The sequence below is a fragment of the Ursus americanus genome, chromosome 26 (genome assembly GCF_024610735.1).
Source record: "Ursus americanus isolate L20-20 chromosome 26, mUrsAme1.1.p, whole genome shotgun sequence".
Taxonomy (NCBI): domain Eukaryota; kingdom Metazoa; phylum Chordata; class Mammalia; order Carnivora; family Ursidae; genus Ursus; species Ursus americanus.
This window is the reverse complement of record NC_142152.1, coordinates 33,526,119-33,544,150: the sequence shown is the minus strand read 5'-3', so window position 1 is coordinate 33,544,150 and position 18,032 is coordinate 33,526,119. Positions and strand designations below refer to the sequence as shown.

At 54.3% G+C, this 18,032-nt stretch overlaps 2 protein-coding genes across 14 annotated transcripts in view; one reads left to right on the top strand and one right to left on the bottom strand.

The window, feature by feature from the left end:
- GPR68 (G protein-coupled receptor 68) overlaps positions 1–12,920 on the top strand; it is a 29,246-nt gene extending 16,326 nt beyond the window's left edge. For 3 of the 4 annotated variants that reach the window (XM_045807624.2, XM_045807627.2, XM_087856188.1), the window contains one exon: positions 9,572–12,920. In XM_045807624.2, the coding sequence (XP_045663580.1) occupies positions 9,689–10,771 (1,083 nt within the window). In that variant the 5' untranslated portion in view covers positions 9,572–9,688 and the 3' untranslated portion in view covers positions 10,772–12,920. Of the gene's footprint in view, positions 1–1,396; positions 2,045–9,571 lie in introns of those variants that run through there. The other variant, XM_045807625.2, reaches the window with a different exon arrangement.
- Positions 12,921–14,051: 1,131 nt separating this feature from the next.
- The window catches only part of DGLUCY (D-glutamate cyclase), a 73,768-nt gene continuing 69,787 nt past the window's right edge, over positions 14,052–18,032 (bottom strand). For 6 of the 10 annotated variants that reach the window (XM_045807617.2, XM_087856183.1, XM_087856184.1 and 3 more), the window contains one exon: positions 14,052–17,701. In XM_045807617.2, coding sequence (XP_045663573.2) covers positions 17,552–17,701 — 150 coding nt within the window. In that variant the 3' untranslated portion in view covers positions 14,052–17,551. The remainder of the gene's footprint in view (positions 17,702–18,032) is intronic. The other 4 variants (XR_015721859.1, XR_015721860.1, XR_015721861.1 and 1 more) reach the window with 4 other exon arrangements.

Here is an 18,032-nt window from a genome sequence, read left to right as displayed (position 1 = left end):
AGGGCTGGATAGCCTGGGGCAGCTCCTCCGGGGTCCTGGGGTGGGGGAGGGGATGCAGTGCCATCAGTGGTTTCCGCAGGTATAGACAGTCTGCACGTGTTTGTCCTTAGACTGGGCCAGCCCGCAGAGAGAGCCAGAGGCGTTCTCTGTGGCCCGTGTATCCGCCAGGCATTCACCACGAAGTTGTCTGTGCACTCCTTCCGCACCCGCTCCTTCCTGTGACGTGAGGGAGTGCCAGCCACACTGCTGCGGCTCGGGGAAACATCTGGGTCTACACCTGCCCTACGGTCTGTCAGACGCGGCCTTCTGCCGCAGCTGGCATAGAAGCATTTGCTTGGAGGGCCCAGGCCCCACAGAAGGGGACTTTTTCTGACACCCCCTACCAATATAGTCCCCCCCAAAGACTATAACAGTGATTCATCCTCTGGACAGTCCCACAGATCTCCCGATGGGGCAGAGAGAATGCGCTTTCTCAATGACCCCCATGCAGGGTGGGCGTTGGCTTTCTGGCTCCGGCAACCTATCCTACAAGCAGCTTCCAAGGAGATCACGTCAAAGGGAGGAGGCTCTGCCAACACGGCCGGCGCCTGAAGTCAGCAGTACGTTTGGAGAATCGCGGCTCTCCCATTTAGCTGTAAGGCCCCCGTCTAGAGCCTCGGCCCCTGGGCGCCTGCGTTTCCCCATTTGTAAAGCGAGGGGCCTGAGCCGGGTCGCCTCCAGGCGTTCTCTCAGTCCTGCCGCGCTGAGGAAGTTTAGCACATGCTCCTGAGAGCCGGAAAACCCCACGAAGCCAGAGCGCTGGGCTGGCTCCCTGCTCAGGGCCAGGCTACTTTAAAACATGGCTGCTTGCCTTATGCACAGCCCAGAACCTTCCTCTGTTGCCCTGGCTCTGTTGGTCCGCAAAAAAGGACAGAACTTGCTTCCACCCCATGACTGCGGCTGCACCGGGCTGCCTGCTGGAGTTGTTCAGAGACCTTTAAAAAACACTGGTGCTCGCACCTCCCTTCCAGAAAAGATGATTTCATCCATCTGAGGTAGGGCATGGGCATTGGCATTCATTTTTATAAGCTCCTCGGGTATTTTCTTAGGTGAGGTGTGACCCACTGACCCAGATGTTGCTTGGGAGCGGCTCAAGGGTGACAGTCTGGGGTTGGAGTGGAAATGGCCAGCCTCCCCTCTCCTTGACTGTTATCCCATTGTTCTTGCAGGTGTCCTTGGTAGATTCTGGTTGTAGGAGCACTGGCCTGTCTGAATGGCTCAAGCAGGGACCCCTGGGGCAGGGGTTCAGCCTCCTGCACCTTTTCTCCTGGTCTCCTGCAGGCACTTGAGCTGGTTCGATGGGTAGAATTAGTGCACTTGGCTCCCCCCGCCCCCCCAACTCCCCAGGCCCCCTGCCCCTAACTCAGGCTTGCACAGTCCTGGCGAGCTTTCTCCCTGCGCCCTGGGGTGTGTGGCAAGCGTTGGGAGGAGGATGCGTGGAGGGAGCAGTCCCCCGCTCTCATCCTTGGCTGGGGAGTGTTCCTCGGCAACCGCCCAGCCTGATACCAGATCGGAGTTCACATGATTCTGCCTCAGCTCAGGAATGGGCAGCCTCCAGCTGGGATTTTCTAGACCGAGCTGGGAGGTGTGGTCTGTGGAAAATCTCCGGAGGGGAAGCGCGGGTCCAGGCTGCGGCTGCAGGGTGGCCTGCCTGGGGCGTCCTCCGGCTGGGAAGGTGGGTCCAGTCTCCTCCCCCAGGCCTCTCCAGAGCGGCTGGAGGAAGCCCGGCTGTTTGAGGTTTGAGGGCAGAGCTCAGCGGGGTGGACAGGCAGAGAAGACCCAGATTTCCCCCTTTGCTGCCGCTCCCTGCCTGCTCCTCACCTGGCGGCAGAGACCGTCATCGCCTTCCTGGGGTCTGGCGACAGAGCAGGGCGGGGGATCAGTCCAGCAGTTTCCGGAACCGAGGATGGTGGCTCTTTAGTGGGTCAAGAAATCAATTTAGTAGCTAACGACCTGTATTTCGAAAACCAAATAGAAATGATCAGAGTGCGTGGCAAGTAGTAGGGTAAGTATTGCTTTGGGGAAGTTTGTGTGTGATGTCTGTGCATGCTTGGTTACAATGTCAAGTGTGTTCTTGCCGTGGCTTGTGGTCCAAAGAGCTTAAAAGCAGCAAATTCGTGCCATGACGCCGGGTTCTGGATTCAGATCCTCCCAACTTACTGTGTGAACTTGAGCCACTGGGTTGGGCTCTCTGGGCTCCAGGTTCTGTGAAAGGTGATAGCCGTGCCCTCCTACCTGCCTCAGAGCCACCGCCTGAGCCCCGATGGGACCGAACTTCGAAACAGGTGCGAGGGCTTTAGGAATGACATTGTCTCCTCGGTGGTGGTGCTGGAGCAAGGCTATTCGGGAGCCAGATGGGACTAAGGCAGACCGCAGTCTGATTTCGACTTCGGTCCCAGAGGGAAATGAGCACCTCTGAAACATGGGGAGGTCTGACCGCTGAAAGGAGGGGAAGCTGGGCCAGTAGGAAACTCCTGCTCTGTGGGCTCGGGGCTCCGTGAGTAAGCGTCTGTGTGCGTGCCTGTGTGCAGCACACGGAAGAGACGGAGATTAGATCACTGTTTATGCCCCAGCTCAATGCCAGCAGCAGGCACCTTGGCCTCCTGGCTGGGAATGTGCACGAGATGCTCTGCTTGCGTCAAAGAGGCGCTTCCTTCCTTTCAGGGCTTGTTTCTCATGGTCGTTAAAGTCCTCGGAGACCTCCGTGCTGATGGGCATTTGTGTAAAGATTTGCTTTTAGGTGTTGGGTTGTTCCGTGTGCAGTCTCTTGCTTGCTTCGCTGGACAATGAAGTGTTTGAGGTTAGACGCAGGGGCCCCTCGTGTTCGTTCTTTGGCCTGATCCCCACCCCGACCACAGACTGGGTGCCCCTTGGCTTTTCTCAGGGGGTGTTGAGGAAACAGTTGACCTGGAAGAGCCCATGCCAGGTGCAGGGGGCTAGCCCAGGACTAAGCCTGGGGGCCCTCGTGGTGGCATCGGAGGACTGGGGTTCGGTGAAGCCTGGAGGTGGAGCGTGGTTGCTCGGTGATGATCGTGACGAACAGAAAGAGAACGTGACGCAGAAGAAAAGTGTGGGCCAATGTGAGTTCAAAACCTGGCCTGTCACATCATGACTGTGGCATCTTGAGCAGGTCGGTTCATCTCTCTGAGCCTCAGTTTTTTTGTCTGTAAAGTGAGCACTGATAAGAGTGGTGTTGAAAGAGAACGAATGTATGGAAACGTTCCTGGCAGGTGGAGGGCTCTCTGCGGACGTGGCTTGGTTCTGCCACTCTGTCTACATTTTTCCATTTACAGATCACTTTTGCATCCAAGGTGTCCCTTGATTTTTGAGGAACAAGTTTCCTGTGGAGACCAAGTAGGAAAGGACACTCCTGGCAAGGTGTAGGTTCCATCTGGGGGCACGTGTCCTCAGGAACCGGTAGAAGGGGAGGCTGGCTGGGATTAGACCTGGGTGAAAAAGCTGGAGCCTCTGACCACCTCTGGAGGCTTGAGCAGATGCCAGGCTGCTGGAGTGGAGACCACAGTAAATCTTCCTTCTTGCTTTTCTGTTTCTGTTAATGACATCCCCACTGTCCCAGCATCCAACCTCAAACCCATCTACCTATCCACCCACCCATTCATCTATCTCTCTACCCATTCACTCATTCATCTATCCGTCTAACCCCATCGTACATTCATTGACTCATCCACCCGCCCCTCCATCTATCCAGCCATTCACCTCTCTACCCACCCACCCACTTACCTCTCTACCCCTCCATCCAGCTACGCAATAATTTTGGAGAGCTTATAAGGACCCAGCACAGAGGAGCATCTCAGACTCGCCCCTGACTCAGATTTGTCCCCCTCCCTTCTAATTAGTGTCAGTTGCTACAGCTTCTTCTTGTCTCCTCTCTGGCTGTGCTTCCTCATACCTCGACCCCGTCATGCCAGGCTACTCTCAGTTCCCCAAAAGTGCCCATTCTCTCTCATATTCGGCCTGTTGCACACATTGTTTCCACAGACAGAAACTCCCCTCTGCTTGGGCAGCCCTTCCCCCTTCTTCTGGCTTAGCCTAACTTGCTGCTCAGGAAGGCTTTTCGGGCTGTTTTGGGCTACCTCCTATGAACTCCCTTAGCGTCCTGTGCTCTCCTTGGGAGCTGGTTTCACCTGTCTTCTTCACTGTCCCATGAGAGTAAAAGCAACTTGAGTTACACTAAGTGAGAGCGTCTGGCACAGTGGCTTCCAAACAACAGATACTCAATAAGTATCTGGTATGCAAATGGGTAAGTGAATGGATGGATGGATGGATGGATGGATGGATGGATGGATGGAAAATTGGAGAGCTACTGAAGGAATTTGAAGTAGGAATAATTATGTTAGATTTGTATTTTAGAGGATGGCTTTAAGGGTGGTGAGATGAAGCCAAGAATCCAATAGGAGGCCATGGCACTGATTCTGGGGATGAAATCTTGACCAAGCCAGTCTAGGGCACTGGTGAGGGAACTGAAGAGGAAGACACTGAGTGGGAAATATTTAGGAACTGAAAATGGTAGCACTGGGTAATTAACTGGATGCTTTGGATGAAAGATGAGGAAAGAAGCTGAAGGCCATTCAACTGGGCAGGTAGAGATGCCCCTTCCAAGAGCAGATTAGTGCAGAAAATGATGGAAGTGGGGTGGGCCTCACTGAGCATGGCCGGTGAGGCAGCAGGACGCTGGTTATGCCCACCGTCCATCTGGTCTGGTGGGAGGTCTGGGAGTTTTCAGAGTCCGGATGGGACTGAAACCACAGAGGGAGACTGTCCCCCAGAGGATACGTATGGAGTGAAAAGAACACACCAACATTAAATGTGAGTGTGAGGGGTGCTCACAGCGCCTCCATACATGGCCCCGGGGGGTAGTAATTTGTGCAGGTGCTGCTCCTGTCCTGTGGAATTAGAGGCTCCCTGAGGGTGGGAGAGGCACAGAGAAACTGGACTCTTGGGCAGGCCACTCCATCTCTCTGGGCCTCAGTTGCCTCATCCCTCAAATGGGGGAAGTAACAGGGCCATTGTTTAGATGGGGGAGAGCAGATGTGAAATGCTCTGCAAACCGTAAACCATTTTGCAAATACGAGGTGTAAGTACCCCGACAGATCCAATCCCTATTTCCTGAGAGATTGAGTCAGGCTATTGACCTTGCGTGGGTCGTATCCTGGTTCTGCCCACAAGGTCCTGCTGGGTCTTAAATTTCCCTTCCAGCCGCCTCTGCTCCCCAGCTTGGGAACTCGTGTTATCTGGGTACTTACCCTGCCTCTCGTCAGGAGCCACATCCCAGAGCTTCTAGACCTCTGAGCGCCTTGCTACTCAAGAGTGTGCTCGGTGGGCCAGCGGCACAACGTCGTCTTAGCAACGCGTTGCAACTGCCCAAGCCCCACCTCAGACCCCCTGACTTGGAAACACTGACGGTGAGGCTTAGTAACCCAATTCACGCAGACCTTCCAGGGGGCTCGGATGCACCTAAGTGTGAAACCATTGCCCCAGCACACCCAAATCCTCTTTCTGCTACAAGTACACGTAGGAGGTGCTTTAATCTAAACATAGTAAATGTTTCTTCTTTGCCCTGCAGGCTTGAATAGTTTTGACTCTGGTTGCCCGAATTCGATTATGGTTGGCTTAGGAAAGAGGAAGGGACAAGCCGTTGCCCCAGCGCCTCCCTGCCCCCCACAGCCGCGCCACACACACATTTGTACACTCACCACTAGTAAACAATAGGCTTCAGCCTGGTGACTCGCAACGAATTCCTAAGACCTGACAGGACGTGTTTTCCGCTACGGCTTCATTCGCCCTGAGTGAGCTCTCCTGGGGAACCGTAAGGGGCCCTGTGCTGCTGTCCACTTCTCCAGTGGAAGCCAGCCGAACCGTTGGCTCCACGGGTGTGGGCACGGGATTCGGGGATAGGAGGGCTGGCAAGGGGAAGGTGAGTGGGGCCACAGTTTGACGCACTGGGCTATGGGCAGAGTTTCGGGGTCACAGGCCTCCTCTGCCCCTTTCCCCTTGCTTTCACCTTCAAAACATATAAGCAAAACCAAAACACACAAAAAAGCAAAAAACAAGAAAATGCCCTTGTGCACCGTTGGTGGGAATGTAAAACAGTGCAGCTGCTGTGAAAAACAGAACGGCAGTTCCTCAAAAAATTAAAAATAGAACGACCATATGATCCAGTAATTCCACTTCTGGGTATCTACCCAAAAGAACTGAAATCAGGGACGCAAACAGATAAACGTACACCCATGTTCACAGCAGCATTATTCCCCAGAGCTGGTAGGTAGGGCAGAAACAACTCAAGTGTTCACTGACGCGTGTGTGGAAAAACAAAAGCTAGTAAACACATACAATAGAATATTATTCAGCCTTAAAAAGGAAGGAAATTCTGCGATATGCTACAACAGGAATGCATCTCGGGGACGTTTTGCTAAGTGAAATAAGCCAGCCACTAAAGGACAAACCCTGAACGATTTCCCTTAGACGAGGGCCCAAGAATAGTCACACTCCCAGAAACAGAGAGCAGAATGGCGGGTGCCATGGACTTGGGGGGGAGAGGGGGATGGGGAGTTAGTGTTTCATGGGGACAGTTTCTGTTTGGGAAGATGAAAAAGTTCTGGAGACGGACGGTGGTGCTAGTTGCCGGACAGTGTGAGTAATCAACTGTCCACTTCAAAGCGCTAAACACGGTCACTTGTATGTTATCTGTATTTAACCACTGTTAAAAACACCAAGAAGCACTCCCCTCCACCTCCACCACCACTGAGGTTCCAGGCTTGTGTCCTGGGGAGGATGGGGAGCTGAGCCCGACCGGGAGCCCTGCTCTTCTGGAGACTGAGAGGTTGTGAGTGAGTCTCAGGTGGGGACTGGCTGGCAGGAGGCAGGGAGGTGGGGCATGTAGCAGGGAGACCCAGGCTTCCTTCCTCTGTCCGGCTTTGGGCAACCTTGGTTTCCTCACCTGTAAAATGGGGCGGTGGCCTTCACTTGTTCCTTGCAGAAGCATTCGTGAGTGTGTGCGAAGTGCCAGGCACTGTTCAAGGCGCACCTGGCCTCTGGCCTCTTGGGATTCGCATTCTCATGGAGGAGACAGATCAGTGGCCGCAGACAAGCAAACCGACAAGAATAATCTCGAAAGCTGCTGGGGGCTCTGAGGAGCAGTCAAACAGGAGGTGTGAGGGTGGCCGGGGAGGGGCTGCTTATGTGGGGTGGTCAGCTGAGGTCTGGCATAAAAGGAGCCAGCCCTGAGTGGAGGTGGGAGGAGGGCAGGGGACAGCACTCCCGACAGGCAGGCACTATGCAGCCAAGGCCTGAGGCCCGAGCCACAGACAGCTGGCCTCTGTGGCTCGTGCGTGGCGGTGGTGGGCGAGGCCGAGGGAGCTGGGGCCAGATCATGCTGAGCCTTGTAGGTCCTGTATGGAGTTTGAGTTTTACTGTAGGTGTGATAAGAAGCCATTTCAGTGGCTTTTAAGCAAGGAAGAAGAGGACCAGGTTGTATTATAGAAAGAGGGCTGTGGCTTCCATGTCGGTCACCGGCGGGAGCATGAATGGGAGAGCTGGGGTGGGGAAGGGTGGCTCTGGAGGGAGCCACAGGGAGCCCAGGTGAGAGGGTGGCTTTGGTAGAACCATCTCTTGCCTGTTTAGGGACCCTTATGAAAGTTACAGGATACCTTCCCAGGGAGAATGCCCATACTTACGTATTTACAAGATTGGGCAGGGAGTTGTAGGGGAATCCCTCAAGTTTACCCCCCAGGACTGGAACGGCTGGGCTGGGTGTCTCTGAGCCCCTTCCCAGCACGCTGCACCCGCTTCCATGCTGAGCCCTGGCTCCAGGGGCCACAGGGCCAGGCAAGAGCCACAACAGAGCTGCAGAGGGGAGGTGGTGGAGGGAGGGGCCGTGGTCAGCAGGCGGTGAGGTGGCTGCCGGTAGACTCTGAGGGGTCTCCTTTCTGGGTCCCTGAGTAGCAGCTCGACTGTGGTGGAGAGACGAGGCAAAGGGTGGGTGAATCTGTGGGTACTTCAAAACAGTATAATTCAAACCTCACGCACTCAGAATTTGCAACCATATAGACGGCACATGCTCAAGGGTGGGGGTGAAACTGGTTCTCGGGTGGGGTGAAAAAACCTTAGCTATGACAACGATTTGTCACCCTTCAAAGGGCCACAGTACATAAACAGATGTGTAATATATTTGGGGTATTAAAATTTCATGGAAAGGGGGTGGTCAGGAGAAAAAAGTATCTAATGAGTCTCTCTGGGAGGATGATTCCTAAACAAACAAACAAAAAATTGAGAAGTTCTGGGGCGCCTGGGTGGCACAGCGGTTAGGCGTCTGCCTTCGGCTCGGGGCGTGATCCCGGTGTTATGGGATCGAGCCCCACATCAGGCTCTTCCGCTATGAGCCTGCTTCTTCCTCTCCCACTCCCCCTGCTTGTGTTCCCTCTCTCGCTGGCTGTTGCTCTCTCTGTCGAATGAATAAATAAAATCTTTAAAAAAAAAAAACTGAGAAGTTCTGATTTAGAGGCAGTGAGATTTTTCAGTGGAGACAGAAGAGTTCAATCAATAGAGGCCTTTCATTTGATATATTAATTTATAAAGTGGGCTTACAACAGAAACCGCTGTTCTATCTTGTTCAAATGTATCTGTGTACATAGCAGTAGCATTCTCCTGGTTAAATTCTCAACAACACGAGCTTTTCATCATAAGACTTACCGTCTTTTACTCTGCCTCTCTGCCTCTGGCAAAACAATGACGTGGATTTTGGCACCCATCATTTTACGTGGCCCTGATACGGACCTGAGGACAGTTGTTTCTGCACCCACATTACAGATGAGGACGCTGACACCCAGAGAGGGGACATCACTTGCATCACCCGTAAGCGGCCGATCCTGGCCTGGTGCTCATTTCTATTGGTTCCTTGTGCTGTTCCCCACGTGGGGTCCTCAATTCCACGGAGAGGAGGTGAGGGAGCAGCTCCTGATGCACGTCCAGGAGTCCAGGCAATGCCCCGTGGGAAGCATGGTCTTTGTTTCTGGCCAGAGCGCAATAGGATGCGGCAAGGTTGGGCCCCTTCCGGGCTGTCTGGAAAGGCCCCCAGAGGGGGCTGTGGCCTCAGTGCTAACTGACCCGGTACATTCCTGGGAGCAAGTAGGAAAAACGTGAATGATGAGTAGTGCTGTCCTAGGGAGAGTGGCCAGGGTCCTCACTGTTGTGTGTGGGCTAGAATTGCTCTTTACCTTGAGCGTCCCTTGGAGACGGGGCTCGGATGAGTCCTGTGCTCACAAGAGCTCCTAGCCTTGCTTGCTGCCCTGAGAGACCAGAAAAACAAACAAGGGACAGGAAGCCAGGGGAGGGGATGGGGAGGCATAAACCACCACTTCGTGTCTTGGTGCGTGACCAAGATGGTCAACTAGATGGTCGAGTTGAGTTGAAGTTGGTCCACCTTCTCCGGGAAGCGAGGCGCTTAGACACACAGGAGGCGCTCCATGAACGTTAGCTGCCCTCACCCCGAGCCTTTCCTGCCTTTCCCTTTCAGGGGCTTCCCCGCCGCCGCCGAGGCCCAGCTTGAGCCGCGTCCCGCGAGCAAGATGGCCGTCGAGAGGCCGGCCGGTTCCCTGAGCCCATGAGGGGGGCGGCGCCCTGAGGCCCCAAGATGGGGAACGTCACCGCGGAGAACACCTCGCTGTGCGCCATCGACCACACCATCCACCAGACGCTGGCCCCCGTGGTCTACGTGGCGGTGCTGGTGGTGGGCTTCCCGGCCAACTGCCTGTCGCTGTACTTCGGCTACCTGCAGATCAAGGCGCGCAACGAGCTGGGCGTGTACCTGTGCAACCTGACGGTGGCCGACCTCTTCTACATCTGCTCGCTGCCCTTCTGGCTGCAGTACGTGCTGCAGCACGACCACTGGTCGCACGGGGACCTGTCCTGCCAGGTGTGCGGCATCCTGCTCTACGAGAACATCTACATCAGCGTGGGCTTCCTCTGCTGCATCTCCATCGACCGCTACCTGGCCGTGGCGCACCCCTTCCGCTTCCACCAGTTCCGCACGCTCAAGGCGGCCGTGGCCGTGAGCGCGCTCATCTGGGCCAAGGAGCTGCTGACCAGCGTCTACTTCCTCACGCACAAGGAGGTGGTGGAGGACGAGGACCGGCACCGCGTCTGCTTCGAGCACTACCCCCTGCAGCCATGGCAGCGCGGCATCAACTACTACCGCTTCCTGGTGGGCTTCCTCTTCCCGCTCGGCCTGCTGCTGGCCTCCTACCGCGGCATCCTGCGCGCCGTGCGCCGCAGCCACGGCACGCAGAAGAGCCGCAAGGACCAGATCCAGCGGCTGGTGCTCAGCACCGTGGTCATCTTCCTGGCCTGCTTCCTGCCCTACCACGCGCTGCTGCTCGTGCGCAGCCTCTGGGAGGCCAGCTGCCAGTTCGCCAAGGCCATCTTCAACGCCTACCACTTCTCCCTGCTGCTCACCAGCTTCAACTGCGTGGCCGACCCCGTGCTCTACTGCTTCGTCAGCGAGTCCACGCACCGGGACCTGGGCCGCCTGCGCGGCGCCTGCCTGGCCTTGCTCACCTGCGCCGGGCCGGGCCGGGCGCGGGAGGCCTACCCGCTGGGCGCCGCCGAGGCCTCGGGGAAGAGCGACGAGCCCGAGCTCTTGACCCGGCTCCACTCGACCTTCCAGGCCCCGAACTCGCCCGCAGCGGGGGGGTCCCCCAGGGGCGGCTTGGCCTAGTGGGGGGCCCGCCGTGGGGGGTCCGCTGAGGCCAGAGCTTGCGCGCCGCTGGCCGCCCCGCTTTGCCCAGTGCAGGTGCCTGTTTCTGCTGGAGGGAACGACGGGGCCGGGGCCGCGGCGAGACCTCTCTGGTCCCGGGGAGCCCGCTCCAGCTTGCTGAGCCCGGTGGCGATGAGCCCCGATGGTTCGTGGGTGTGGTCTGCTGCCGGCTGGGCTTCTGGGGAGGGGAGGACGGTGAGCTGTCACCTCCAGGAGGTTCTCGAGGACAAGCTGGGGGGGGCGGGGTGCAGAGTGTGACGACATGGAGGATGGGGATTGGGAGATGACGGTGGGTACCTGGGTGCACGGGTGCCAGAAACTTCCAGTGCCATTGACACAGATGACACCAGTCCAAATGCACTGGTGCCTCCTGGGGACACAACACATGAAGCTGTATTGTCATTGTTAACAGCTGGGCCGCACTGCTTATGGGAAGAGGACCTGTCAGGAGCTTGGGCGGGGAGAAGGGAGGTGGGGAGGTGGTTGGGCACTGGGAGTGTCTGGTGGGGGACGGTGAAGGGAGTGACAGCAGAGGAGAGACCCCAGCTCCAGGCAGGTCTCACGTTCAGAAGGAGAGTTGAGCAGATTCCCCACGCCCCAGGACTGGTAGAAGACAAATCCCAGGGCTCTCTGGGGCTCCCTGGGGCCATGTCTGTGGTCCTTTTAAACAGCCAGTACTGAAAGTTCCGTGTCAGGACAGAAGCCTAAAGCCAATGTGTCTGACAGAGTTCCCAACACACAGGTCCTCCTAATTAGTTTTCTGTTTCCAACTGCCCAGAAGCACTAGATGCAGAACCCAGGGATTATGTGTGTGTGTGTGTGTGTGTGTGTGTGCACGTGCACACATGAGTGCATGTGTTCATGGTTAAAATGCCAGGGGCTCCAATGACAGCTGTGTGCCAAGACACTGAGGCTGGGGTTATGGACTGCTGGCAGTGTTGTCCCCCCCCCCCCAACAGTTCCCACCTTTGTCCCCTGCCACACCACCCTGTGGAGTGTCTAGCAGTCTCAGGAGCATGACATGCTCTCCGTGTTCTCAGATACAGCAAAGCAAGACAGAGACACATTCTTTAGCATCTCTCAGCCCAAAGGCCTGGGGTTAAGCACCACAATGATTTAAGCAGTGCCTGGGACAAGGAGAGGAGGGGGCCCCAGGCTTGTCCTGCCTCCTTTGTTCTCCAGCACTGCTTCTCTGCCAAATGTCCCACCTCATCACCTGGAGGGTCCACATGTAGCCCAGGGTACTGACTGCCATCTCTTGTTCTGTCCCAGAAGGCTCGGTACGGGTCTCATCTCTCCTACAACATTGTGCCCAACCATGTTGAGCCTCCACGCTGGTGAACACACCAAGGACCAGAGAACTTCTTACTGCTCCAAGGATCTGGCCACCTTTGCAGAAATGCTAGCCCTTCAGATTTCCTGGTCGGTGGACTGGGGCCTGACTTCCCTCGGAGTGCTGGGATTCAAGCTCCCCACACCCAAGGGGCTAGGTGGACTAGGTGGACTAGGTGGACACAAGCCTGGAGAGGGACCAGGGATGGCATCCCCAGAACATTTCTGGAATCTGCTAAAAAGAGGGCCAAGCAGAACATCTTCAATCTCTCTTTCCCTCTCGTCCTGTCCTTCTCTAAGAGGCAGATTTATCCTGAGTCTCTTACCCTCCAATCAGGAGTACCCAGAGGCAGATACCCCAGATTGGAAGTGGCTTTGGCTTTGACTGGATAGCCCTACTCTAGCTCCTTATGGAGGGCCTCCCATGCCCTGGGGAGCTTCTCTTCCCCTTCCTGAAAGAGGAAGTGACCGAATCTGAAGGTGGCAGAAATGGTCACCCTGCCAAGAAAAATCTTTCCAGCCCCAGCCCAGAATCTTACTGGGGCAATGGCACTGGTTGAGGCCTCCATGCCTCCTCATCCCAAATTCCCCTCTATTTTGACCTTAAACATGGGCATTCCCACTGAGATGGACTGGGATGAGCTGAAGGTGGTTCCTTTTACTATCAAGAGTTGTATTTTTGTATTGTCCTCTCTTTTATGCCAAGTATGTGTGTGTTGGACTGTGCAATGGATTTATGTAGCAAACTTGAGTCTGCAAATAAAGCAAAGTAACCAGGCATGGCTGGAGTGTGCTGCAGTCCTTATGGGGAAGGAGGGTCTTTCAACACCAGGGGGATCGAGAGGACTCTTGAAATACCCAGCAGAATCAGGAAGTTCCAGGGATTGGCTTTCTCAGAGAAAACTCAGAGAAATTAGAGTATTTGCCCTTGGTCTCCCAGCAGTGACCAAAAAGGATGGAGCCTTCAAGTGAAGCTGGGTCTTCTCTTCCTCCACTTGAAATTCATAAATTATCTCCGACTCTTTAGTTCATTGCTGCAAATCCACTCTGGGACTTAATTTGGCCCCCTCCCTTTTGAGGGCAGAGTCCAGCCCTGTGATTTGGAGAATGTCACTCCCTCTGTCCTTGGACACATGAGCCCTTCTCCCCTCTAGGGGGCTGTTCCCTAGTGTGAGGAAAGCCTCGATCAGACCGACCACCCTCCTCATTAGGGAAGATGGCCAAGGTCGAAAGACCTGTTGGAGTCCTCTCTTGGAGCTGTCCTCCCTGCTTGAGCTTTGTTCGGGGAGGCTCACATTTGTTGACTAGCCCTTTTAGATTTTAGCATCTTCTCCAGTGACAGTGACAGGCTACATGTTTATTGCTCAAGATCACTGCATCATATTAAAACGTAAATTTGGTTTTGGTTACTCAATCCTTTTCTGGGTCAGATTCCTGGAGTCCTGAAGGATTCTGCAAGAATTGACCCTTCTTCCAAACAGACTAAGTGAAGACATCATTGGGGATTAAGACTCCTTTCTCTCCTGAGAGAATGGATGGAGGAAAAGGCCCATCTGGTTTGGACAGAAGGTGACAGAGTCATTAGATTCCTTTCTTATTCACCAGTGTTGCTTAGCAAGATGAGGGCTCATCTTCCTGTTTATATACACTGGTCTGTGGGTTGGCCAGACAAGAGTGGGAGAAATTTTCAGCACAGAACACATCCCCATCTGCTGCTTTCCTCTGATGGGTATAACCAAGAGAACCAGAAGGTGATCCTCTTGGTTCAGTGCTTTTCTGAAAAATCTGCTTCTTGAAACTGGTGATCCTATAGCCTCCATGCCTGGAGCTCATCTAGCAGGACAATGGCCTTGGATGGCCATCACCCTAAGGTCACAATGGTACTCAATGACCAGGAGAAATGGTAGGATTTCAATTCCAACTGCTTTAATTCAACAACTATCAGGACACTGCTAGATTAGACATTAGATAGTTGTGCTGGAATGAACCATAGAGGTCATAATATCCAATTTTCTCTCCATTGAATTATCCCAGGTATATCCCCTCCCCCCCAAACGATGGTCTAGTTTCTGAGCAAATACCACTAATGACACCAATTTGCTACTAATCAAAGTAAGTCATGCCAGGGTTGGGGAGAAGATCTTAACTCCTAATGAGCCAAAGTGGAACTACTTTCCCCACTGTCCTTAGAGCACATAAACTGTGCCTCTGGGACACATGGTCCTTCAGGTACTGGCATCTAAAGACAATTTTCTAATCCTAGTTCTCAGTATTAAGCCTTCCAAGTTTGTATTAGACAAAGCTGCATTATACCAAAATAACGAATATACCCTCCCAAATCACAGTGCCTTCAAACAAGAAAAGTTTGTCTCCTGTTCATGCAAAGTCCAATGAGAGGCTGCTAGTTCTGGTGAGTCTTCATCCAAGTGGCAGCAGTGATTCAGTATCCTTCCATCAAGAGGTTCCAGCATCTTGGGGTCTTTTCCTTCCAGCCACACAGGTAGGGGAAGTAGCACAAAGAAAATCTCTCAGGGCATCTGTTGCCAAGTCTGGAAGCAGTTGCTATCCCTACTACTCACACACCATTGGCCAGATTCCAGTCACATGGTCCAACCCAACTGCAAGGGAGGCTGGGAAAGGTAGTTTTCCTATGTATACAGGAAGAGGAAGCAGAAGCAGTGAGCGTCCAGCCTAGTCTCTGACAGACAGCTCTTTAAGCCACCTCCCTCCACTTAACAGGTTTTAAGCTCTCACCTTCGTGTATCTCACCTGAACAAACCTCATGTCTTCAGATGTGATGCTTGGATCTGAAGTGAGGTTAAGCCTGTCTGATGTGTACTGAGGAGAAAGGAACCATTTACCTCACTGTGCTTCTGTTGATACATTGGCTTTTCTGGCAAACACATCACATCACTGACATACATTGAGCTTATGGGAACGGCTGTTAAGCCACATCCTGCCTAGAGCAGTGGTCTTCTGAATCTGAGAGTTAGACTTCATTAAGGAGCAGTGGAACCTACATGGAATGGGTAGGAAGTAAAGGAATGTAGAGGGTTGGACTAAGGTGAGGCTGGCCTCAGCAGGGCCTGTGCAAAGAGGGGCAGGAAATGAATTCAGAGGAATGTCTTGCCCAGATGAGCAATGGGACAGCATTTGACCAGAGGACAGCAGGGGGCTAAGGAACCCTGACCCCATTAGCTGGCTTGCTTGCCAGGGTCTACAGGCACATGCTCCTTGGTGTGCCCAATGTCTTCAGCCTGCCCTCGAAGACCCAAAGAGCACCCCAGGCCCTCCTTGTCAGAAGCCCCCCTAACATTCCGGGAAATGCCCAGAGATGGTCACCGCCCCCACAAATCCATCCTGCTGGATGCCCCAGCCCATCTCTTCCCCTGGGCCACCTGCCATTCCCTGTAGGACCCTCTCGTCCCACTGTAACTGGCTTCTCCAGGTGGGAGCCCTGCTCACCGTGCCACCCCAGACGTGGACACAGGCTCTATATCAAAACATGGCCAAGATGAGGACAAACTTGAGCAAAAGTTTACTAAAGGCTTGACCAGGAATCTTACTTGGAACAGAAACACATGAAAACTGGATCCTGGAGCTCAGAGCTCCAGTGGCCCTTGGGCTGGACCCTACTACTCCTGGCTCTCTCTTGCACCTTAGCCCTTTTCTCCCTGCAGACGGGCCTTTGGATGCCTCACTCCAGAGTGAGGACCCCCACTCTCAGCCTTCTCTGGGCTCCACCCGGGTCCTGGCCTCTTTCCCAAACAGAGTCATCATCTCCCCATAAACTTCTAGCCACAGTGCAGATAACCTATTACACAGTCCTGCCTTGAACTGCCCCACGCCAGAAGAGAACTCTGTTATTACTATTGCAAAACCAAAGGCCCATTAGTGTCTTTCCCCAAAATATGAATCAGAAGAGTGATAGCAGCTTTACCAAACTGAGGTTTTCTCTCTCCTAGCCATCGAGACTTCAAAAATGCCAGGGGATGCTCTCAGAGGCCCGCATGACATGGAGCTCTGCAGTTGCATATCAGGGACCAAAACTGTCAGGCGGGGATCCCCGGCGCGTGCAGCTTGGGGCTGGGAGGGACCCGGTGAGCCGTGCACAGCTGCAGATGGAGGCAGCGTGAGCTCATCACAACGAGCACGTCAGCCCTGAGCCCACACCAGCGGAAGCACAGACTCCCGGCCACAATGACATGGGGAGGTCTGGACGGTCCCCCCCCCCCAGCTGCTGCTGGCCAGGGGCTTTGCCATGCCCCGGTGTAGGGAGCCGTGGAAGGGAAGCCCAGATTGCTCACCATACACTGAGGCTTTAACTTCTGCTGACTAGACGATTTAGAGCAGTATCCATGCCATGCTTTACAACTAATGCCCTTAAAGAACTGAAGTAGACATGTTTTAAGGAAATAAAATGAAGCAGGCCCAATAAGCATGTGGGGCCGTAGCTGGGAAGCCGGCCTCTCCCATCTGGATGAGTCAGCCATCGCTCAGCCGGGAACCAGCACACGACACTGCACTCGTTCGATACGGGAGTGAAATAGGATGTGGTCGGTGACTCTGCTTCTAATTTTGTTGGAAAATGTGCAGTGGAAGATTGTGAAGGAGATGCGGGCGAGCTGACTACAGTTGTCCAAGAGGATCCTGTGAGCCACCTGAGCCCAGCATGGTCCCGAACCCCCCTCCCCAGGTGCAGGAGTGTGCCTGCCCTCCTATGTGGGGAGGCCCAAGCCTCCGGCTCCGGTCTGGGGTGGAGCACATGGGGAGGGAGTGGGAGAGGTGTCAGGCGCTGCGGGGTGGGGGGTGTCAGGACCTGTGGGGCTGAAGAGAGGTGGGGGGCAGGCAGGAGCTGATGGTAATAAACGTTAAGGTTTGAACGCCCATGTAAACAAAACGTTGTTTGAAAAAGAAAGCATTTCAGAGGTATAAATATTTTGGTGGTGGTGGTAAAGTCCCAGAGCTTCGTAAATGTACACTACATATTTGTACAGTTTACTATTTCTTAATTAGCCTGGGGGATTATCCGTGGCCCTGGTCATGCCTACTCTTGTGTCTGCCTGGCAAGGAATATTTTTGCAGGTGTCCCCATACGTGGCTGGTCAGAAGACTCTCAGAGCAGACCACGTGGGGGCCCTAAAGGAACCAGGGGGAGGAGGATGGAGATCAATGCCTCTTCGCACGTAGGAAGAAAAGAGAAAACCGGAAACCCCAAAGAAATGTTCTCCTTGGTCTGTATCACCCGCATGGCCCCGTCCCAGGCAGTGGTCATGCAGGGTCTCTGGCGGGGCTCACCCAGGGCCAGTGTTTACTTGCAAGGCCATCGTGGAAAGAAGCCGGGGGGCCCCCGGGGAACTCCTCCTGAGGTCCAGGGATGGCCATCTGGCATGTGGTCCACAGGCACAGTCACACACGCACAGTGGTGACATCCACCAGCTTCTGGATCATCTGGGCGTGGGTGCCGTGGAAGGGCAGCCCATCCACCTCCATGCCCACGATGCCCGAGACCCCACTCCGAACTTTGTGCCGCGCCAGGATGCCCAACATTTTTTCTTCCTGGAAAAAAATGAGGCCAGAGACAGAAGGGTGGAGGGGGAGGAAAAAGAAAGAGACACATACATTTATAGGCGGAGGAAGAGTGTTTGACTCGGCATGGTCTTTTTTCTAAAAATAAAATTTTGCTTAACTGTACTAATGCCCCTGGGACTTGTCATGAAGAATGGGTGTCCTACATCACGCCTCCTCTGCCCCAAACCCACTCCTCGGAAGCCGCAACTTCGAACGGTTTGGGGGGTTCCTTCTGGGAATTAGGGTCACATAACTAAATGTGGTTTTTCCGGAAAACCACACTTAGCGTTTGTTAAAAACATGGAAGATTCACTTCTGC